The sequence below is a fragment of the Passer domesticus genome, chromosome 13 (genome assembly GCF_036417665.1).
Source record: "Passer domesticus isolate bPasDom1 chromosome 13, bPasDom1.hap1, whole genome shotgun sequence".
In the NCBI taxonomy this organism is placed as follows: Eukaryota; Metazoa; Chordata; class Aves; order Passeriformes; family Passeridae; genus Passer; species Passer domesticus.
Window position 1 is genome coordinate 6,512,465 of NC_087486.1, and position 22,979 is coordinate 6,535,443.

General features: G+C 55.4%; 1 protein-coding gene across 2 annotated transcripts in view; it reads left to right on the forward strand.

Annotated features, from left to right (window-relative positions):
- Window positions 1–22,238, forward strand: part of CAMK2A (calcium/calmodulin dependent protein kinase II alpha) — a 33,449-nt gene extending 11,211 nt beyond the window's left edge. The window contains exons 4-19 of one of the 2 annotated variants that reach the window (XM_064388017.1): window positions 1,101–1,155; window positions 1,402–1,467; window positions 3,015–3,087; window positions 3,415–3,517; window positions 3,955–4,038; window positions 4,644–4,738; window positions 5,118–5,240; window positions 5,976–6,059; window positions 7,380–7,422; window positions 9,085–9,125; window positions 13,563–13,595; window positions 14,683–14,731; window positions 16,019–16,094; window positions 16,908–17,002; window positions 17,351–17,588; window positions 17,767–22,238. In XM_064388017.1, coding sequence (XP_064244087.1) covers window positions 1,101–1,155; window positions 1,402–1,467; window positions 3,015–3,087; window positions 3,415–3,517; window positions 3,955–4,038; window positions 4,644–4,738; window positions 5,118–5,240; window positions 5,976–6,059; window positions 7,380–7,422; window positions 9,085–9,125; window positions 13,563–13,595; window positions 14,683–14,731; window positions 16,019–16,094; window positions 16,908–17,002; window positions 17,351–17,583 — 1,253 coding nt within the window. In that variant the 3' untranslated portion in view covers window positions 17,584–17,588; window positions 17,767–22,238. The remainder of the gene's footprint in view (window positions 1–1,100; window positions 1,156–1,401; window positions 1,468–3,014; window positions 3,088–3,414; window positions 3,518–3,954; window positions 4,039–4,643; window positions 4,739–5,117; window positions 5,241–5,975; window positions 6,060–7,379; window positions 7,423–9,084; window positions 9,126–13,562; window positions 13,596–14,682; window positions 14,732–16,018; window positions 16,095–16,907; window positions 17,003–17,350; window positions 17,589–17,766) is intronic. The other variant, XM_064388018.1, reaches the window with a different exon arrangement.
- Window positions 22,239–22,979: the final 741 nt, after the last annotated feature.

The following is a 22,979-nucleotide window of genomic DNA, read 5'->3' on the forward strand; positions in this document are numbered from 1 at the left end:
GTGTCAGTAGCCAAGACCACCAGACAGGCAGAAAAGCTGCTGCCCAGCCCATCAGCCCTGGTTTGCTCTGTGCCCTGGCCAGGTGAGGTGACGCTGCTGGCAGCACGCTCTTGGCAGCCTCTGGATTTGCCCACGGAGCTTGGAGACAGGAAAAGGACCAGCAAAGTGGTGTTTGCTGGCCTGGCAGATAAGAGAGACATGCTGCAGTGTCTGTGCTCAGCGCTGGGGTTGTTATCTCCCCTGGCTCACACTGAGTCTGGAGGATGTTTCCATATAGGGCTCAGCTGATTTAGATGCAGTAAAAGGGGCTAGGAGTAAAAACTCCCACAAAATCTCTCACCTGAATGTTTCTTTTTTCTTCTCTGATTCCCAACATTCTCAGATATGTTGAAAGTTGTATCAGGCTGAAACCAGGTGAGAGAGAGGAAGCATTGAATATTCATACCCTCAAGGGAATCAAACAAAATACCAGGTGGGGGCAGAGGATGCTGGATAAATCTCTGTTTATCCACTCTGTTTCTGTGCCAGTCCCCTTGCTGCACAGCTGCCTGCTAAGTGTGAGCAGGGATCTGAGCCTGAAACACCAGCGTGCAGCAGGGTGACAGGTTTGTACCTCCCAAGGGGAGAGGGTGCCAGGAGATGGGGAAATTCATCCCCTGGAGATTCCCAAGGAGAAAAGGAAGGTCACAAGCAGAAAATAAAAAAGCCCTGTGGGTGCCAGAGTTGTCAGCTCAGCTCCCTGCTGAGCTCTCCCTCTGCTCGGGCACCTCTCCTGATGGGACTGGGGACACCCATGCCTGCAGCCCTCCCCGTGCCCAAGATAGCCCAGCAGCTGCCTGGAACCCTGGCCAGGCACAGCCCCGGGGCAGTCCCCAGTTTGGATGTGAACTTTGAGCCTTGCACGAGTGCCCCAGGCTGGGGCCATGGCTGGGGTCCCCCTGGTGAGCAGGGACCCCCACCCAGCCAGTGGCAATAGCAAGAGGAATAGCCCTGCTGTGCCCTTCCCCAGCTCCTGCCTGTGCCTGGAGGGGAGCAAAGGCATTCCCAGGGAGTGGGGTGGGAGCCAGGTGTACCCCATAACCCTTCTGTCTCTGCTGCAGTGAGGCTCCACGACAGCATCTCTGAAGAGGGCCACCACTACCTGATATTTGACCTGTGAGTAAAGCATCCCCTAACCCAGAGCAGCTCCCTGCTGCCCCCGGGGTGAGGTGACCTCCGCCTCCCCCGAGCCCTTCCCACAGGCTGGCTTTGCACCAAACCCGGGTCCCCCAAGCCGGGCAGAGGGCAGGTCCCTGTGCTGCAGCCCTGTTCTCTCCCAGGCATGGTGCAGTGCCATTTTTGGGGGCTTGCCAGGGCTGGGTGTGCTGTCAGTCAGTCAGTCCAGCCCCTGTTCTCCCGCAGGGTCACCGGTGGGGAGCTGTTTGAGGACATTGTGGCCAGGGAGTACTACAGCGAAGCAGATGCCAGGTGAGCCGGGCTGTGCAGGGACAGGGGGTGTCCCCTTCTGCCACAGGCTGCCCCCTCCCAGGGTCCTACATGACTGCCTTTCTGCAGCACCAGCTCGTTCTGTGCTGGGAGGTGTTTTACAGCCTCTCTGCAACACATACTCAGAGACTGGAACTGTGGTAAAAAAAAAAACCAACAAAAAAAACCCCCAACAAAACAAAACAAAAAACCTAAAAAAAAAACCCCAAAACAAAAACAAAACAAAAAAAACTCAAAAAACCTCCACCCAAAATGCTCTTTTTACTCGCTCAGCTCATGTGCCAGGAAGTGCATGTGCTGCCACAGCACTGCTCTCCACTTTGACTCCCAGCCTTGCCCACAGCACCCTCATCCCCAGGGTGCTGGGGCAGCCAACATCTCACCTCACTGTAAATGAACAGGGAGTCGGGGGCTGCCTGGTCAGGGGGCACCAGGGCTCCCCAGGCTGGCAGGGAGGAATCCCAACACCAGGCTGGTGGCCAGCCAGGGCCACGACAGCACAGACAGCCTGTGGATGTCACTCCTTCCCCCTGGAGCTGCATTCCAGCCGTCTGCAAGAGCTTCTCTGGCATTTGCCACTTGAAAGCACTGAGGAGGAGCAGTCAAGACAGGCTGTGCTGAGCTCTGCTCCCTCCCACACTCCCACTGGCACTTCCCAGGTGCCTTCTGCAGAGCCATTTCAGCCCCCCTTTGGTCCCTGCAGCTCACCTGGGGGACAGTATTGGTCTCATTCTTTTGAGGGGACATGATCTGGCCCTCTCCAGTCTCCAGATATCACTGTGCCTCTTGGCTTTGCCCCCAGGCTAAGCATAGCCTGTATGTATGTCCAAGGGAGTGGTAAACTCCACACTGCCTCTCTGCACGGAAATATCCTTTATTTCTAGGCAGAAAACAATCTCATTTAATGGGCTGCCTGCACTGAATCCACTTACAGCCCATCCACTTATTAGTGTCATACAAATAAAATAAAATACATGTAAATAAAGACCTTCTGCCTTGCACATAAGCTGTTTTGGAGCAGAAGTGATCAGTGCCTCTGTCTTTTTCCCTTCCTGTCTCACGCACACAGCAGAGCTGGAATGTAATGAACTGGATGTAAGGCAAGCAGACCCAGCAGAGCCACCTGCATTAGAGGAAAGCAGGGAAATGGGGCTGGAGCAAAGGTTGCACAGTGCACATCTGCTCTGCCTGGGTTTGGAGACCAAATCTTTGCTGGAATTGTGGTTCCACTGTTGGTCTCCAGCTCCCCGCCTCCCGTGCTGCTCCTGTGGGGTCCCCACGGGCTCAGCTGTGTCCCCATAGCTCCTGCTCACCATTATTTGGGGCCCAATAGCTCTGTTAGGTCCTTTCTGGGTTAGAACTGCTCCCCACAGGTGTGTGAGTGTCGGTGGCGGGGGATGCTGAGCTGGGCTGCTGATGGGCAGCGTGATGGGGAGAGGGGCAGAGGGGTGAAATGCAGCAGAACAGAAGTGTCTGACAAAACTCTGCCTCACCAGGCACTTGTGTGAGCTTTGTCCTGTCTCCCACAGCCACTGCATCCAGCAGATCCTGGAGGCCGTCCTGCACTGCCACCAGATGGGGGTGGTTCACCGGGATCTGAAGGTAGGAGTGCAGGGAGAGCGCCCGTGGGAGGACAGGGCACCCCATCTGTGGTGCCAAACTCTGGAACAATGCCCAGAGCCCTTCGGGGCTGCTGACACAGCAGGCAGGAACACGTGCAGGGCTGCGGGGACCACCCCATAGTGAAATGACACAGGGAAGATGGGGTAGGGAGCTCCTTGCAGTCTGTGATCCCCTAAGGATCCAGGGACGCCAGGACAAAGAGCAGGACAAGACACTCAGGGAGCACATCCAGACCTTCCTCTGGGAAGTTGGGAAGCTCCCCCTGCCGAGAGCAGAGCCCCTGAGGGGTTTTCACTCCTTGTGCAGCCCGAGAACCTGCTGCTGGCATCCAAGCTGAAGGGTGCTGCCGTCAAGCTGGCTGACTTCGGCCTCGCCATCGAGGTGGAGGGCGACCAGCAGGCATGGTTTGGTGAGTAGCACTGGCCTGAGCTGGGGTCTCCTCCAGCTCTCCTTGGCGTGGTGGCTCAGGGGGGCTCCAGGACCCCGAGCCCAGGGTTGTGGGAGAGCCCAGCAGCACCAGCCCAGGATGCACTGTGGATGAGCAGGAGCAAACAGCCCCACAGGGACTCTGTGAGTCACCGAGGCGTCCTGGTGAGATGGACAAGCCAGGAACAGGGGCAGAGCAGTGGGAGGAAAGCCTCTCCAAGAGATGGAAGTGCACAGCAGAGCACTCCAGCCTTGGCACCACCTGGGGTTTGGCATTGGCAGAAACACAGTTTGCTCTGCCCTCGGCAGTCACAGAGGTTCTGGAAGGAGGGTGTCTGTCCCGGGGTGGGGATGTGCCAGCACGCTGGGCTTGGAGCAGTCCCTGCTGGTGAGCCGGGCGTGACGGGCTGTCTGTCCCAGGTTTCGCCGGCACCCCGGGATACCTGTCCCCCGAGGTGCTCCGGAAGGACCCTTATGGCAAAGCCGTGGATCTGTGGGCTTGCGGTGAGTCAGAGCGGGGCTGGAATGCCGGGCTGGGCCGGGCTGGGCCGGGCTGGGTGGGATGAGGCAGGCTGCTCACCCAGCGTGTCCCAAGTTGCAGTTTCCAGTCACATCTCAGGGAAGTCAGGGTGCAGGATTTCCCCAGGAGGTGGCACATCACCCCGGGCAACGCACTCTCTCCCAATCCAGTGCACCCTTCTCTGAAGGATCACCCCCCTTTGGGTACATAACTCCCATTATGTGCCCAAAGCTCTCAGTCAGGCGAGACACTGCCTCTCTTCCCTGTGGTGCTGGTGCAGTCAGGCAATGCCTCCCTGCACTTGCAGCCATAGGGGAGCCTTTCTCCATCCACAGTGGGGAGGAGGCATCACCCACCCCTGCCAGGGCACCCACTCTGGGCTCAGTGTGGTGGCTGCCAGAGCCCTGAACCTCCCCAGGTGCTGAACCAGACCCATCAACAAGCCTTCTGCTCTTTAAACACTGAGCAAATCTTTGTGCTTCTCTAGTTTCTGTTTCTCTGCTTGAGCTTGATCAATCCCCAGGCTGTGTGTGCCCCTGCCTCCAGCAATGAGTTCTTTCCCACTGATCCTGTCTCCTCTCCTGGGCAGGTGTCATCCTCTACATCCTGCTGGTTGGGTACCCACCCTTTTGGGATGAAGACCAGCACCGACTCTACCAGCAGATCAAGGCTGGGGCTTACGATGTGAGTGGGTTTGTCTTGCTTCCCCTTTCACCGTCTCCTCTCTCTCCTGCTGCCCCTGCCTCGCAGCCTGCTGCTCTAGAAGAGCAACCAAGACAAATTCTGACTGATGGGAACAAGAACTTTCCTCTGCCCCGGCCACAGAGCATTGTTGCCATGCCCAGGCACACACATTGGCACATTTCAGGGCCCCTTTGTAGGAGAGACAGGTCTTGTCCTGAGCCTTCCAACTTCCTCCTTCCACTCCTGCTTTTTGGTTTTACACCTGGCAACTCTTTCCAGTGACCGCCATTTCTCCAACCTGTCCCAAGCTGCAGGAGAAGCAACCCAAGAGCAGAGGAGCTCTCTGCCATCTCTCACCCTGGTCCCTTTGCTTTGGCAGTTCCCCTCCCCTGAATGGGACACGGTCACTCCTGAAGCAAAAGATCTCATCAACAAGATGTTGACCATAAACCCATCCAAGCGCATCACGGCAGCCGAGGCGCTGAAGCACCCCTGGATATCGGTGAGCTGGGGCTGACGGTGGAGAGATGGGGGGATTCACAAGTGGGGAACATCTCAATGGGGATCACTGGTGATCAAACATGCTGCCAGCTCTCTTCTCCATCCTGGGAAGATGGTTTCCTGGCAGGGTTCCTCTCAATGCTCTCACAGCAGCATTTTCCCTGAGGTTTTACAGCAGAAAAAAAGCTTGTGAATGCAAACAGCATGTTCCTGGGGGACCTGGTGATGGGAGGGACACACAGGCTCCCTGCCCTGTGGGAACACACTAATTTCTCAGTGTCACACTGTGCTGGGGGGTCTTTCTTCAGAGACAATGGGAGCAGGCTCATGTTTATCCACCCATCTACTCCAGCAGCAATCCCCCCACCTTTCACTGCATCCCACTGTTTCAGCTGCTGGTTCTCACTCTGAATCAGATCCTAAAGGCAGGAGGAATCTGTGGGCTTAACCACACACATGCAAACCCTGAGCACATTGCTAAACGTGGCTGGTCAGTCAAGGGGTTAACTCAGGGGGCAGCCAGTTCTCCACACACCCCCACCACCAGAGCAGATCCTGCTGACTCCAAAGCTTCCATCTCCCACTGCCCATTAAACTTTTATCTGCTGCTGCTGCTGCAGGCAGCTCTGGCCCGTGCCTCGGCCATGGGAGATCCTACACGTGTGTGAGCATGTGAGAGCCAGGCTGGGGGTCCCTTCCCCCAGAACTGCTCTGAGCCAGGTCTCTCTCCCCCCAGCACCGTGCCACCGTGGCGTCATGCATGCACAGGCAGGAGACAGTGGACTGTCTGAAGAAGTTCAACGCCCGGAGGAAGCTGAAGGTAACTCTGTCCAAGCTGGCTGCTAAATGCATGATCAGATCACTGGTGGCTCGTTCCCTGGATGGGAAATGACAGGGTGGTGTCTATGGCAGTGGTGTGGGGGTGATGGGCATTTGGGGACCCCATTGTGGAGGAGGGGAAGGAGGACTGAGTGGGGTGACAGCTTCATGTGCTGGGGCTGCCAGCTGCTCAAAGAAAGCCATGGTGAAGGAAAGCACTGAGTCACACTGGACACTGGGTGAGGACTTTTCCACTGGAGCCAGTGTCAAGATAGCTTTTTTTGGGGGCTGGACACAGGCCTGAGAGGCCTGAGACCTTTTGCCTGATGGCCAAGACACTTTGCAGCAAAGAATAAAGTGATCCACAGATAGACAAAAAGCTCACCCACCCCAGCAGCCCCACAGCCTTTCCCTTCTCAGATGCTCCATGCACCACAGCCTGGACCCCTCTGAAATCACCACCTCCAGCTTGAGCTCCTCCTGAGGCACCCATCTCCCGGGTGCTGCTCAGCCTCAGCTGGCAGCAGGGCGCTGGGAATGGGCTCTGGAGCTCACAGTGCTGCCTGCAGAGCGGGTGAGGCTGGTCTGTGCCACAGCCCCAGCCATCCGCGCTCCAGGCCTGAGCACAGCCTCACACAAGGCACTGCAGCTGCAGACCGCTTACAGGATTATCAAGCAAAGAAACTGGCTATAAACCATTATTACTTTTCAGCTAGACAAGTAATCAAATTAGTTCAGGCATACGCTTCAAAATAGTAATCCATTACTGTAAGCAATTAGTCCAAAGTAATCTCGTTATACATTTAGCAACTAGTTAGTAGAATCAGATGGAAAAAGAGAAGCATTTTTACAAATTTTGTTTTGTATTGGTGATCTTTGCGTGGCTTCCATGAGCAATCCCTGCCCTGCTGCTCTGAGCTGGCACAGCTTTAATCACAATTAAATCCAGTTCCACTCCCAGTGCGTCCCCTTGTTGCCAGCTGCTGGCCCCAGTCACTGGGGTTGTGCTTCATCCAGGACAGGATAGTATGAGAATGAAAAGTGCCCTGCAGATATTTAATATCCCTTTAATCTCGGAGAGAAGGCAGTTTTAGAGAATGCAACCCAATGCCAGCCATGGTGCTGGGGTATGGAGTCAGGTATTGAGAGCTGCCTTTGATGGCAGGAGGAGAATATCCCTCCGTGGGCCAGTTTCCTTCCTTGCAGTGGCTGGGGGACAGGTGCTGAGCAGGGCTTTCCTCCCCCAGGGATGGGGGCAGCAGCAGGCTGCAGGGGCCCGGGGTCCAGCACACCCTTTCCTTCTGCCTTCCTTGTCTTTCAGGGAGCCATCCTCACCACCATGCTGGCCACCAGGAACTTCTCCGGTAGGTGCTGACCCTGGGACTCATCTCCTTGTCTTACAGGATACCCAGGGCAAACCCATAGGGTCCCTGGAGAGCTGGCTTTGCCTCTTGTGTCACAGAGAGCCTGGGGATGCAGCCTTGTGCCTCTGGGGATGTGTGGCTTTGGGTGCTCCTCCAGGAGAGGTCACCTGGCACCTCCAGGCTGGCTGCTGGCTTGGGATGCAAGAGAAAATTTGTGTGGTTGAGGCTCAGTGATCCACAGTGCTTTAGGGTTTTGGGGTTTGTGTGCACCCAACCATGTGGCTTTTGCAGGGATGGGGATGTGGGTGCTGGGGGCAGCCAGAGCTCAAGCAGCTGGTTTTGTGTCCTCCTGGAGATGTTTGTGGCTCAGGGAGAGCATCCTCTGCATTGGGAGTAGGGAAAGGCCCCGGCACCACTGCAGGCAGGTGGCAGCAGGATCTCACAGGTCTCTCCCCAGGCAGGTGATGCTCATCCTGCAGGATTCCCCACTCTCTTCCCTCCATCCCGAGGGCTGCCATGGCACCAGGACAGAGCGTGGCAGCCCAGCCTGTGCACTGGAGAGGTCTCAGTGCTCCAGTGCCCTCCCTGAGAGCTGTTCCACTGGGGACACCTCACTGCATATGGGATTTCACAGGCGATTCCCCAGGCATGGAACCAAAGGGAGCCGCGTCACTGCAGGGCTCACGCACCCGCTGTCACCTCCTGCCCTCCCCAGTGCTGGGGATGGCCCTGCAGCGGTGCTGCAGGGCTGGGACACACCAGCCAAGCCCTGCACGCTGCTCAGCTGGCTGGGGGCAGCTGTTTGGGGTCAGTTGGGTGTTTCAGAGGCTCCCCGAGTGTCAGGTGGAGGAGGTGGGCAGGGGTGCCAGGCCAGAGGGCTGTGGCCAGGGCTGGTATCTGCATTTGTCGTGGGGGGATCGTGCTGACACATTTAGCACTTGTGGCGGCGCTGGAGGAGTCCGGCAGCTGGGGGGATCCGATGTCAGCCCCACGCCGGGAGAGGCGGACAGGAAGCATGGAAAGGAAGGAAGTTCAGAGCATCTCTGCCAGCGCTGCCCGTCCCACGCAGGGCTCAGCAGTGTCCCCTGGCCGGGGACAGGCGCTGGGCTCCAGCGGTGCCGCCCCGCGCTGGGGTCCGGGCACTGGGGAGCGCAGCCGGGGAATGGGGCAGTGTCCGCAGCCGTGGGTGGGCACGGGGCAAGGCGCCTGCTTTTCATCCGTGTCAAAATGCGGGCTCGCAGCTGTCGGGCCGGCGGGCCGGCAGCACATGATCCCGGCAGCGTGGGGCTAAAATTAGAGGGCGGCAGGCGGGCAGCCCATTCCTGCACACCGCAGCACGCCGGGCCAAGAGCAGCGCCCGGCCAGAGCCCGCCTGTGCCGGGCAGCGCTGCCAGCCCCCTGCAGCCGCCCCAGGGACCTGGCGTGACGTTAGGGCTCGGGTCATGCCCCCGGCCAAGAGCCACCGCGCTCGGACAGGACAGTGCTGGCAAGGTCGCCCCTGAGCTCCCAGGGCTGCAGCGCTGATTGCTGGAGAGAAGCCGGACCCAGCGGGCGGGCCGGGGGCTGCTGCCGCCCTGGCACCCGGCACCATGCTGCTGATCCTCGCCCTCCTGGTGCTGGTGCCCTGCCTGGCTCTGCTAATCTCCTTCCTCCTCTCTCCAGGAGGCAAAAGTGGTGGCAACAAGAAGAATGACGGCGTGAAGGTAAGCTCAGGCCGGTGCCCTGTGCTGCGGGGCGGTGCTGGGGGTCTCTGTGCCGTGCCGTGCCGTGCCGTGCCGGCGGTGAGCGTTTCCGTGCCCTGCTGCCCGTGGGCTCTCCGTGCTGTGCCCGTGGTCTCGGCGCCACGCCGGCAGTCCCTGCTGCACCCCGCGCTTTAAAGGGCAGCTGCTGGCTCGGCTGTCCCGGGTGTCCCCGTGCCACCGGCCGGGCTGCCAGGGCAGGAGGCTGTGCAGGGCAGCGGGTGGTGCTGGAGGGGACCTCGCTGCTGTTTCAGTGCCGGCAATAGGGGCCTGTCCCCCGCTGCCCCCAGGGAGGGGGACAGGCAGAGGCTGGACCAGGACAGGGGGCAGGAGGAGGCAGCTTTGCAGCCCAGGACCAGCACCTGTCTAGGGGATGGGTGGCTCAGCTCCTGCTCGCTCAGCCTGGGGGTCCTGCTGCAGCCGGTGAGATGGTCCCAGTTCCTGTCCCATCCTGTGCCAAGGGCTGGTGTGCTGCTGGGTGACACCCGGATGCTTTTAACTGCTGCTTGTCCCCTGTGCCCAGTGCAGACAGCAAAGAAACGTGGTGGTGCTCCGACAGAGTAAATGGCTTGGTGATGCTCTAAAAACAAGCTGGTGCTTGGTGGGTCGTGTTTCTTGGGCTGCAGAGCCTGCAGGTTCATCAGCCCCTCCGATGTGGGGTGCAGCACTGCTCCAGCACAAGGAGGCTCCAGGAGGCAGCAGAATTCTGCTGACATGGAGAGCTGGTGGATAACAGTGGTTATTGAGCTCTGTTAAACTCCTCCTGCAGGAAGGAATGGTCCATGTGAGGGTCCTTCTCTCCTTACCTGTTCTCTTCATAAATACAATGGATCTCTCAGCAAGGGAGAGCTGGCGTGGTGACATCCTCCATCGTGGTGACATCCTCCATCGTCAGGCAGAGCTTTGGGAGCTGGACTGCACTGTGGCCACTCTTCCTCCTCCATAGGGGCCCTTTGCTGGGAGAACCTACAGAACCTTCTCCCACCCTTTTTCAGGGACTCAAACTGCTGGGCTGTGACAGGTGCAGGATTTTGGAAGAGCAGAGCCTCAGCCAGCTTCTTCCTTCCTCAGTACAAATGGTTGCTGAAGCTGACAGTCTAGGGATGGCATGTGTTTCTCTCACTCTTCCCAGACCCAGCAGCTGGGACAGGAGAAGCCTGCAGGGACTGAGACTGCACAACCCTCCAAACCTGGGCTCAGCTCCATGAGAGGCCATTCTGGCCATGCAGTGTTATTCTGCAGCATGAGGCTGCTGGCCTGCATGGCTCTGAGAGGACATTACTTTGGGCTGTCGGGATATCATGAGGCTCCCAGGACAGAATTAATAGTGCTGGGGCTGGCAGATCCCATGGTAGTCACAACACCCCATGTGCCAGCCACTGCTGGCCTGTCCTCTGCTGCTCTGAGGTCCCAGTTGCTTCTGAGTCACCTAAGATGTGACACCACAGGTAGAGATGACTTGCCACAAGCTCCTTGCTGGAGCACAGGTGAGACCAAACAGAAGATGCATTTTTAACCTATTAAAGGAGAGATTGCTGGATGAAGAGGCTTCATCAGGTACAGTCCTGAATCTAATTTTCTGGCAAAAAGGGAGAGTTTTGAATTTCTGTGTTGTGGTAGACAGCCATTTGCCAGCCCAGATTGCTAATGATGCTCCCTGTTGGACTTCAAAGGAGCTTTGAGGGCAGACATTATCCTGGGAAAAGAGGCACTTCCTATTGTAGCCAAATAGCTTGTTTGGGTGAACAGCCTACTAGCTTTTCACTGAAACTCAGTGAGGAGAGTCTGGTTTCAGAGCAGGATCAGAGAGGCTGGTTTGCATCCCCAGCCCTCAGCCCTCACTGATGAGAAGGGAACAGATCATGAGGCTTCATTCCAAGTACCACCAACCCACCAGCACTCATCTGAAGAGTGTGGACAATCTCTGAGAATGAACTTGCTTTTTTATTGCCCCCTTTTCAACAAGTAAAGGGGAGACAGCTTGGCTAGATGGCCAGGAAGGTGCAGGAGGAGAAGACAAGGTAGAGACAACACTGCCAACAGCTTCCTTGCATTGTCCACCTTCAGCATAACCATCCCCACCTCTCATTTCCATGTCAGCCTGGGGGAACCTGCAGCATAACTCACGCAGGGGGGCACGGGGAGGCTGGGTGTTGTGGGTGAAGCTCTAATGGCCCACTGGGCAACCAGCAGATGTCAGGACACTGCTGAGCAGTGTTGACTCCTTTAACTGGCTCGAAAAGCAAGGTAGGAGCCTGGAAGCCTGCCTTGAGTGGTTGGCACGGTGGGAAGGGAGTGGTCCTGCCTGCTCAGAGTAGGGCCACGTGGTGTGGGTCACTGTCAGGGGAGTGGTGTCACCCCTGCCTTTCCTGCCCAAAGCTGTGCTGGGGGCAGCAGGCAGCTGGAGCTGCCCTCTGGCTTGTCTGCACAGCCCTCCAACACCAGCACGGTGCCAGCCCAGGCTCAGAGGGCTCAAAACTCACCCTCCTGAGGAAGTTCCTCACCTATAAAATCATTCCTGGGACCAGCAATCCCCCTCGAGCCCTGCTCTGGGATCTGGGGGAGGTCCTCTGGTGCCAGCAGCTATGATACTTTCACTGCCCCGTGTAGTGTCACATCTTGTCCCATTGTAAACTGATGGAGTCACTGCCCCGTGTCCCATCCTGTCCCGTCCTGGACTGGTGAGCTCACTGCCCCGTGTTCATCCTGTTACTGTATGTCCAGACTCGACATAGCAGTCACTGCTTTGTGTTGCATTCTGTTGCGTCTGAAATTTCTGCAGTTTGCTGCCCTGTCTCGTCCTTGGGTAGCAGAAGCTGTCAGTCCTTCCTGCAACAGCCCAGCTCCAGTGGCTCCCTTTCTCCGTGAGGTTCCTGACAAAATGCCACAGCTCACTCTGCCCTTTAGGATGTCTTTTTTTTTGGTGAAGGAAGGGTGAGAGATGGCCCAGTGCCTAAAGGGGTTGCAAGAGTGCTGGAGAGGGACTTTGGACAAGGGCATGGAGTGACAGAACAGGGGGAATGGCTTCACACAGATAAAGGGCAGGTTTAGATTGGATATAAGGAGGAAATTATTTATTGTGAGAGTGTTGAGCTACTGAACAGATTGCTCAGAGAAGCTGTGGGTGCCCCATTGCTGGAAGTGTTCAAGGCCAGGTTAGATGGGGCTGTGAGCAACCTGGTCTACTGGGAACTGGAGAGATCTTTAAGGTCCCTTCCAATCCAAACCATTCTGTGATTCCATGATTCTGTGGCCTAGCAAGGAATGGGAGAGCAGCAGTAGTAGAGGGGGAAACTCACTGAGGATGCTGGTGAGACTCAGGATGTGAAAGGGGCAATAAGAGAGAATGGATATCATCAGTTTTTATGCTGTAGCCCACCCATGCACCCTAATGGGTTGCTCTGTGGACTTTTCCAAGAGATTTGCACAGTGTGTGCTGCTTTTCCCTCTGCAGGGCTTTTCCCTCTTGCAAGGCAAGCTAGTGCCTTGTTAAATATGCTGGTACAGCACTTTGTTATTTGCACTGCAGATTCTGATTTGTGCATGTTGGTATTCCCTGACGCACACTGGGATTCATTCCCTGGGAGCCAGAGGTGCAGAAGGGGTACGAGGTCAGCAGGCATGTCCCCCTGTCTCCTGCCTAAATTAAAGATGGAGACGGGCAGCAGAGCACAGTAAGGGAGTCCAGAAGTAGTTTGGGATTTCAAGCAAAAGAGTGGATATGGGGTCATCCAACTAAAAAACCTTAAAGCCTAGTGGTAGTGATCCAGGATGGAGATAAATGTGCAGGTCTTCTCTTTGGAGTCCTGATTTAAAGCACTGGAGCTGTGCTCAGGACTGCTTCCCACACTGTGAGCCTGCCTTGAGGCCTTAATGCCTTTCTGGCCTTAAACCAGCCAGCTTAGGACTGGTCTAGTTTCAAAGCTAAAGGAGTGTCTCCCCAGCAGTCAGTGCCATCAGCAGGTGCACCCAGAGCAGATCCAGAGAAGTCAGTGGAGCATTCACATTGGGCACAGGGCTGTGGTGAAGCTGCCTTAGCTTTTCAGTACCCTGCTTCTGTTCCTGTGAGCTTGCCGGCCTGGTGACAGGCCACCAGAGTGGTCTTTGACTCCTAGGAGATTCCCTTTTGGACTAGCCAGGTCCTTGGGATGAGCAACCCCAGAGATTGTGGCAGGTCAGGAGAGAAAAGTGCTGGCAGGAATGCGGGGAGGGAGCTGCAAGTCACCACCAACGCTGCAGCCAGCGGCACGTCCCCGCAGGAGCAACGAGTCCCTCCGCGCCTTTCGTTTGCCCATGAGGACCAAGAAGGGTGGCTCAGGAGCTCCTGCCTTTCATGTGCTGCTCTCGGCCTTTCTCACTCTGTGTCTCTTCCTGTTCCATCTCTTCTCCTTGTTTTTCCAGAAAAGAAAGTCCAGTTCCAGCGTTCAGTTAATGGTGAGTGTCCTTCGTCTTCCTAAATGCCGATATTGCTGGGCCTCTCCACATGTTCCAGCTTCCCCCGTTTTTGGAAGTTACCTCGGGGTAGGGAAGAAGGGACAGCGGGGTTGGAGGGAACATCCTCAAAGCCGTATCACCCACAAACCCCATTAACAGGGTTGGTGCAGGCACTTGCTGGCCACCAGCTGGTGGGAAGCCAGCCCTGGTTCTTGCTGATGGGTTCTCATGCCGTTTCTCCCAGTTCTCCTGACTCAGGTCTGCAGGCTGCATCGGTCCAAGGAGCCTTGGAGAAACACCTTCCATGCCTCTGCGGGGACTGTATGGTCATGGGACACCTTGCCAACCTACATCGGGGTCTTCTGGGTAATACACAAGCAAGGCTCTGCTGGGAAGAGCTAGCAGAGCCATTGCTCTAGCTCCGCTAGCAGAGTTGCCTTGATGAGGCTCCCGGAGAGAGACGGGGGGTCAGTACCCCTCTCCCCCCAAATCTGTGTAGTGCTCAGCTGTTTATTGAAAGAGCTGTGTCTCAGCCTTCAGTGGTCCATGTGGGTCTTGGAAGCACTGTTTTATTGTACATTTCTCTCCCTACTCTGCGGTCAGTGTGGTCTCTCTCACTCCTGCACAGTCCCCTCTTTCTCATCCCAGCTCCTTCTCGCTGTTAATTTGTACATCTCTCTCTTTATCGTACAGTCAACATGGTGTCTTCCACCCCTGCACAGCCCCTCTCCCTGCCCCTCCGGCAACGCTCCTAGGAACCCACCACATGGCCCCTGGACCTGCCCCCGTCTCTGTCCCCACAGGTGTCAGTAGGAAGGGCAGCGCCGTTCCTACGAGACCCTCCACAGCCCACCTCTTGTGCCCTTGGCGACAAGGAGTGGAGGTCAGGGAGGGCTCTGCCAGTGCTGCCCCAGAGCTGTGGTTGAGGACAGGTTGGACCTGCTGGCGTTTTCCTTGGTTTCTGTCTGTTGGCACAGTTGAGCGCTGTGGGGTCAGACTCGGGGGGCTGTCGAACACACGAGCACCATCTGGCACGGGGAGAAGACTCTTCTCACCACGCCGTGTCTCCTTTCTGTTCTTTGCTCAGGAATCGTCGGAGAGCACCAACACCACCATTGAGGATGAAGACACCAAAGGTACCAATGGGGGCAAGTGGGAAGGTGGGCAGGCTGTTTTGGAGGTCTGGCCACCCCTCATGAGATATTTGTCACAGCAAAACCCGCCACCACCCAGCTGCCTCAGGGCCTGTCAGAAGTTGCTTTAACTCCTCACTGCTGGGTTGCTGCCAGGAGCAGCTGGGGCACTGCTGGTGAGGAGAGAGGTGCTCCCATGAACAGGGATGTTCCCTGAAAGCAGGTGTGGAAATGGCAGAAATCTGCAGGGATAGCAGCCTGGCTGCTCTTTTAAAATAAGCTTCCCTTTGGGAAAAGCCTCCAGGGGAAATCCCTGTCTGCTGCCTGCCTGCCTGCCTGCCTGCCAGAGGCAGCTTTCTAAGAATAACCCAGGGAATAATTTATCCGTGTTAATTTGTAAAGTCTCTCGGTGAAGTGATCCCGGCACAAAGCAAAATGGACTTTGGCCTGACATGAGAGCTAATGGAACAACTTGTCCTCCTGGAGAGGGGCTCCTTGGGCCTGGATGTGGAGGCAGGTGGTACTCAGGAAGGGATGGGATTCCCTCGCCTTTCTGAACAACTCCTAGGAACACGCTCCCTCTCCTTTCATGAGTCACAATGCAAAGGGAAAAAAAAAGTCAAGCATGATGCCAATTTGCATTTGAAGCAGAGCTTTGTTAAGAAGCCTGGGGTTACCTCTGACAGTTCCTTCTGCATCCCTGGGAGCCCCAGAGCTGTTCTTGCAGCCCATCCCTTCCCAGATGAACCAGCAGAGCCTGGAATCTCTGTCAGAGGCTGCACAGTTCTGTGCCCTTTGCAGGGTCCCTTCTTGTATCTGCTGGGGTGGGTGCACGTGTCACTCACCCATTCTCCTCCCTTCTGAGACTGTCTTTTCCCATTTCAAAAGGAAGGTGAGAGCATCCTTGGTCCAGCTTGCCCTAGCTGGCCTCTGCTGTGACTTCATGGGCTAGAGGGTCCCAGCTTAGCAAGGTTTTTCAGCCAAGACCATCCTGTCCCAGCTTTTGGGCTGAGGGTAGCTTCCCACTTGGTGATTAACCTTTTGGCTCTTTAGGAGACTACAGGCATTTTCAGTTTTGCCCTGGCTTGGAAAATCTGGAGATGAAGAGCCCTTATCCACCTCTCTCTCCCCAGTTACTCTCCTGCTTTTTCCCTGTACATTTTCCAAAGTCCCCCCACATCCTGTGGTCTGTTTCTGGTGAGATAAAGATCTCTCACCGATATGGTAACACCAGTGCCTACTTCTGGTTTGTTTTATCCTTTTATTTCCCTTTTCTCTTTAAACCAACAGTACGGAAGCAAGAAATCATTAAAGTCACAGAGCAGCTGATTGAAGCAATAAGCAATGGCGACTTCGAGTCCTACACGTGAGTGTGCCCAGAGTGGGTTTGGGCTGGGAGAGGGCTCAGCCTCCCAGACCAGGGTCTCTCACTCTTACAGTGCTGCCCAGGAGATTTACTGCTGCCCACAGCAGGGTGACCAGGTTAATGTGGTGGGGAAGAGTGGAGACCATCCAAGAGAAGAAGGAAACATCAGTTTCCAAGCCTGATGCTGCTCTTGAGCTCAGCTGACCACAGTTCTCTGGTCTCACTGTCACAGATGAGCCCAATTTTTGGTTTGCAGAAAGCGGAATAATTGTAAACATGACTTAAGGTGAAAGAAGTGTTTGTATCCATGGAATCCATTATATCCAGATTGCCACAGACTGCTCTGAAGTGTAGGTGATTTCTGCTTGCTGAGCTGATGCTGTTCAGAGTACACTTCTTCTGTGTCCAAGCTGATGTAATTAGTGATGTCTGAGTGAGTGCAGGTTGTCATCCCTGCCTCAGAGGATCGCAGCAGGGATATTTTGACACAGAGAAGATAATATGAGCTTTTTCCCTGATGTATTCCTTTCTTGTAAAGAAGATGACAGTGTTTGAGGAGATTTAATTGCAGAGGGTGACTGATGGAGAAGGCACCCTGCTTTGGTGGGGCCTTGGCTACAGTTAGTGGGCAGGAGGGGAGGTGTGTTGGGCAGAATGCAGGATTGACATCAGATTTTTGCAAGAATTACTTGTGCAGACACACCTCAGGCTGAGGGAGCCATCCCAAGCAGGAGGCATTTGGGTTCTTCAGGCTCTCATGCCAGAAGTGGTGAGATAACCTCTCCCCTTTCTCTCCCTTTCCTGGCTCCCCAGGAAGATGTGTGACCCTGGAATGACTGCTTTTGAGCCCGAGGCTCTGGGCAACCTCGTGGAAGGCCTGGATTTCCACCGATTCTACTTTGAAAACTGTAAGCAGCTCACTTGCTTTCTGAGGGACCCCTCCCACCTCCCAAGTGCCTGTCTTGACCTCCTTCAGTTCGTTGGGGGGAATAGGGCTAGGATTGCTGTGGGAGCATCTCTGGCTCATCGGGAAGATCCCAGTAGGGGCTTTAGGTCATCTGGGGCCAGGTATCTGTAGAGGTTAGCTGTTTTCTAGATGGACCCATCCTGAATCCACCTGTACAGCATTTACTCAGCCCCATCAACCAGAGAGCTTAACACAAGTGTCTCCCCTTCCAAAATTGCTGCCACCCTGAGCAAGAGCCACCCAAACTCCTTCCCCTGCCTAAATCCACCTGTGCTTGTCCCCTCTCCAGTGTGGTCGCGGAACAGCAAGCCCGTGCACACGACGATCCTGAACCCCCACATCCACCTGATGGGGGACGAGTCTGCCTGCATTGCCTACATTCGCATCACGCAGTACGTGGACTCCGGAGGGATCCCCCGCACTGCCCAGTCCGAGGAGACCCGCATCTGGCACCGCCGGGATGGCAAATGGCAGATTGTTCACTTCCACAGATCCGGCGCGCCCTCGGTCCTACCGCAGTAAGCCCTGTGAGCATCCAGGCAAGGGGCACGGGGCATGGGCAGGGGCTCACAGGGTCTGGGATCCTCTCCTGAGCATCTGTGGGGGGGAGATGGCTGGTTGCTGTGAGGTAGCAACGGGGAGAGGGATGCTCTGCCAAAGGGATGGTGAAAGCGAATTCCGGCTCCTCCCGTTTGTGTTTTGCAGCTGAAGTGTGGCGCTGCCCGTGCCGGGTTTGTCACTGACTGACTACCAAGGGGAGACCCCCTCCGACGTGTTCACCTACGGGACTTTGGCTGTTGGCTCTGCTGCTTGGTTCCCGCTGGAATAACCCCTCGCTTCTCACCGCACACACACGACAGCCCCGCCAGGGCAGCACAAGCATCCATCACCCCCACCCTGCCGGGGCCACGGCGCTGGGCCCCCTTCCTCTGCATGAACCAGAAAAAGAGACACCATGGACTTAAACCCACGCATCTGGCCGGTGTACAGGCCCCCCTCGGTGGGCCTCCTCACTACCCAGCACATCTCCTGAACTGGGCTCAGCCTCATCATCCACCTCCATCCCCACCTCTGCTGGAAGCCCTCCGAGGAAGAGGCGGGCAGTTTTCAGCCGCTCTCTGCTGCATCCTCCCTGCGTGCTGGTGGATTTTGCTTTGCTGCTATCAAGGTCCCTGTCTGCTGCCATGACTCCTGCCTGCTCCCATCCTGAGTTCCTGCTTCCCAGCAGCCTCGTCCAGGGAGCTGCAATTCAATCCATTTGCCAAGTCCATTTTTCATGCGTACCTGTGCAAGGAGGGCCGTGTTTGGATGGGTGAGTAAAGACTATCTGTTCATTTTCTCTTCCCAGCACAGGCTGGCTCTTTCCCAGGAGAGCAAGTAGGTTTGCACCCTGGCTCCAGGCAACTGCTGTGCCAAGAAGGATGCTCTCCCTTCTTCCTCCCTTCTCCCTTTGGAGCAGAGACTGGCGATGCTGGGAGAAGAGAGGAGGAGAATGACAACTGTTTCCCATCAGCACAGACGGGAGCTGGGGCTCTCCCATCCATGTCTGGGGCCTCCTCCTCACCCACCACCCAGCCTGGATCCTTTACCCCAGCACCCACCCCTGCCCCCCACACACAGCACTGGCGTTCCCTTGCTCCTGACTCCCAGGGTGGGATGGGGGCAGCCAAGCTGGCTGCTGGCTCGGGGCACAAACCTCCATGGCCCACGTGACTCCTTCCAGCGACAACAAGGAATGCAAGCTTTAGTGACAAACTGCAGAATCTGATTGTGCTTCAACAAAAACAAACAAGCCTTTCGCTGTCTTCTCCTTTGAGCGCATGCCTTTTTATAGGGAAAAAAACCAACCTACCGTGTATTTCGTAACTTGATTTTGAGTATTTGCTGAAATGGATCTTTATGTAATAACTAGAAATATTCAACTGTTTAAGTGGGGCAGGAGGGGGGATTTTCGGGGGTTGCTGTTTTTCATTGCGTTTACATTTGAAGTGGGGTTGTTCTGCCACGATGCTCCTGCCAGGGGTCCCACGGCTGCCAGCCCCCTCCTCTCACACCGTGGTGGCTTGTCCCATTCTGTCCCACAGTGCTGGGTGGCAAAGGCACCCATCTTCAGGGGCACCCATCTCCAGGGACACCCATCTCCAGGGACACCCATCTCCAGGGGCACCCACATCCCCGTGGCACCTTCCTGCACCCCATGGGTCTTCCTGCAGGGCAAACCACAGTGGTGGCTCTGGGAGTGCCACCAGCATGTGGCTTTCAGGACAGAAGACGTGGCCGGGAAGGGGAACGTTGGTCTCACCTCTTTGCCATCAGGTAGAGGTGTGAGGGTGGGTGTTTTTCTGGCAATTCTTCCATTTCACATTCTCTTTTTCCTGACTGGAGCCTCTTCACTCACTGATGTGGGGCTCCTGCAGCACTGCTGCCCCGGGGTACTTTCTAGCTCCACTCTCTTTGTCTGCATGGTGTTTAACTTTCTAGACGGTGCGTGTGTTGAAAAACAAAGAAACGAACAAAAACTGCTTGTTTTGGAACCTAAAAAAAAAGGAAAAAGGAAAAAAAAGGAAAAAAAAAGAGGAAATGTTTCCTCCATGTAAATTCTGAGTGTGTATTTTGCCTTTTCTGTGGTTTTGAATGCTTTGCTCTCTGTTGAGGCAGGGATGGCCACCATGCCAAACGCAGCTGCGTCCTTGCAGACTGCAAAAATATTTTCCCACTGGATGGAGGGGAAGAAATCTAAACTGCCGGGGCACGGACAGGCCCTGAGAAGTGTTTTGGTGTGTTCCTCTGTGCCAGCAGTGCTGCTGGTGATGTTTGTAGGAGATGCCTTTTCGGGGGCAAATCACAGAGCTGATCCATGGGTGCCCATGGGGTTCCCCATGCCTTTGGTGGACCTGTGCACCATAGGCTTGCAAGAGTTCCCCAAAGCAGGGAAATCCATGCAGGGAAAGGATTAGCTTTTAAGGTAGAGTTTGGGTGTTTTTACAGATCTGTTTTTCTTCCTGTAGTCATGTAGTGCTGAAGTTTTTTTAATTTTTAAAGGAAGGACTCAGCTCTTTCACAGTTCTCTCTCTCCCTCTCCAGAGCTGGCTCTGAAGCCAGCCATGGTCAGTGTCATCCACCTTCTGATGTCCAAGCTCTCTGGGTGTCAAAAGGATTTTTGGGAACTGGTATAAGGTGGATGATGATGGAGGACATCATATCAGGGCTCTGCATGGGGGCTGAAGGGAAGATGCCATCACAGCCTGGTTTTGAAGCTGATGATAGCTGTGGACCTTGGATGGGCTGTGAGGGTGACGCTGCTCCAGCAGCTGCTACTGAGAAAGGACTGGGACTGGGGGTCTGGTGGGATTCCTGGGAATAACAGATGAGATGTTGGGGTAGATACAATCTCCTTTCACTGAGAACCCACAGTCACTTCTAGGGAGAAGCATCTTGACTCCCAGGAAGGCTTTGGGGTGTCTTTTTGGGGGGAGTTTCTCCTTGAGGTTTTCCCTAAGGTCATCTCCCCAGGAGGCAGCTGGGTGTCCTTGCAACACTCCTTTGCAAGGGAAGCAGAGTCTGAAGTTTAAACTCATTCTAGTCTTCCAGTCAAGCTGCAGCCTGACCAAGGAAGACCCAACTTCCCAACGTGCCCACACTGGCAGCATTAAGCACCTGCACTTTAGGGGTCTGTCCTGCCTGGTGTCTCTGCCCCACCTTGCCCTGCTTCTCCAGAGCAGGTTCCTGTATCTCCAGAGCATCTCAGCAAGCACTGATGGACCTCCACCTTTTCTTTCAGTATCCATGGAAAGCATCTGTTTCTGTCTTCCTTTGCAATTGCTGATTTCTCCTAAACTTGCAGGAAAGCTGTATAAATAAGTTTCCATCATCCTTCTTTGGCTGGAAGAGCCAGGGATGCTGCTGTTACATCTCTACTTTTCAGCTGTTGGCACTGTCCTTGACACATGCAAATGAGCACTGCCCCAACAATCCCACCATGGTTCTGGGAATGACAATGTCCAGGGATGTTCCCAATAAGCAACATGGACAGGGCCACCTTGTTGGGATGGAGTTTACCACCATGGACATCCTGTCCCATTTTCCTCAAGCCTGGAGATCAGGCTATGGCACATTTAATTTCCTGGCACACACAGAACTCCTCTCCTCCGGTCTCCTGGTGCCTGGGTCAAACCAAACTCAGAAGTCCTCCAAACTCATCCTCTCTTCCACCTCTCCCAGACCATGGGGGATGTCTAACTGGAGGCACTTGCTGTAGTGGTGTCGAGCTCCCAGCTCCACAGGTGGGTTTGGGAGCTGCCTGTTTTCCCTTCCTGGCTGCCAAGGTCCACTGGCAACATCATAATTTCTCACATCTTGCTGATCCCCTCTGGAAGACAAAGAGGCCTCTGCTCTTTGCTGGAGGAGCAAGCACCCTCCTCCTCACCCCAGCCAGACACTGCTGGGGGAGTTGTCTTTCCCCTCCAAACCCACATGAAATGCCCTTTCTGCCAGTCACCAAATCCTTGTCTGACCCCAAACCTGCCTCTCCTCCCATGGATCTGCAGAAGCTGGAGCAGGCAGCAGTCATCTACTCCCCCTTGGAGCTCTCGGTGGGCTCTGCAGCCTGTGGAGGGATGGCAGTGCCGTGTGTGAGGGGGCAGCCCCACAGCCCCATGGACCAAGAGTGTCTGCCAGCAGGAGATCACACCCTCTGATCACCCCAGGAGACAGACTGACCCTTCTTCCCCACCACAGGACGGGCTATGGTGTGCTCCATGCTCTTGATGCTGCACAGATCCTCCAGCCAGCAGAGACCTCACCCTTGCCCATGTCCCAAGGTGCAGGTCCTGTCCGTATCAGACAGGGAAACCCAGATGTGAGCAGGCTGTGGGGACACCAGAGCAGGGGCTGGTGGCCACTCTGCCACCAGATTGATCTGAATCTCCTTCCCTCCTGCAGGTCATCAGCAGGGAGTGGGAGAGAGGGAGCAGTGGAGGGGACTGTATAGAGTGGCTCCTTCCTTCTTTGGATTGTTGTCCCTTTTTTCTAATTGTTGCACAATTTTAGGGCTTTTGTAACATTTTTTGGACAAGCAGGGAAAATATGTTAACAGTGGTTTAAGGAAAGAAAATGAGATCTATCTCTCTCTCTTATATATTATATATATAAAAAAAAATATATATACTTACAGGAAATCTCTATGGAAATATTTATTTAAGATGATAGCAAAAAATATATTATAATTAAGAGTATACCGAGCTTTGTCACGTAACAAAAAATCAAGCCCCGGGGAGGGGTCGCTGCCTGTCCCCTCGTGTCTGTTCGTCCGTACGGTTGCAGCTGAAGCCTTTCTCTTCTCTTTTTGTAAGTGCACTCGAACTGTTGAGCAGTGTGACCGTGTTGGATTCAGTGGGAACTTGGGGGGGGTGGGGGGGGGGGTGGGGGAGGATTGATTTTGTTTCCTTTTCCTTTGTCTTTTCTGAACCTGCGGCTGTGAACAGAATGATCACTGCTCAAATCGGATGCTCTGTTTGGGGAGGGCGGTGCGGGCGGGACGGGGAGCGGGGTGGGGCTGGGAGGGAGGGCGAGTGTCAGTTTTATTCTTGGTGTTCAAGTGCAATAAATAGCTACCAACTTCTGAGCATGGAAACGGATGATTCTCCGTCACTGCAGTGACTCAGACCGTCTGCCACCCCCTTGTCCCTCCATCACCACACTCCTGTCCTCGAAAGCATCGAGGCTGAACCAGGCCTTGGGCAGGGGCTGCAGGGATCCTGCAGGATGCTGGGACTCTGGACACTGCCCCGCTGGTCTCCAGCATCTCTGGGGTTCAGGGAGCTCAGGGTCCTGCCCAGACCCAGCTCATTGCCATCCAGCCCTTTCCCCAGGGACAGGGCTTTGGGTGCTGCAGGTGTCTGGGAGCCCCCAGGAGGTGT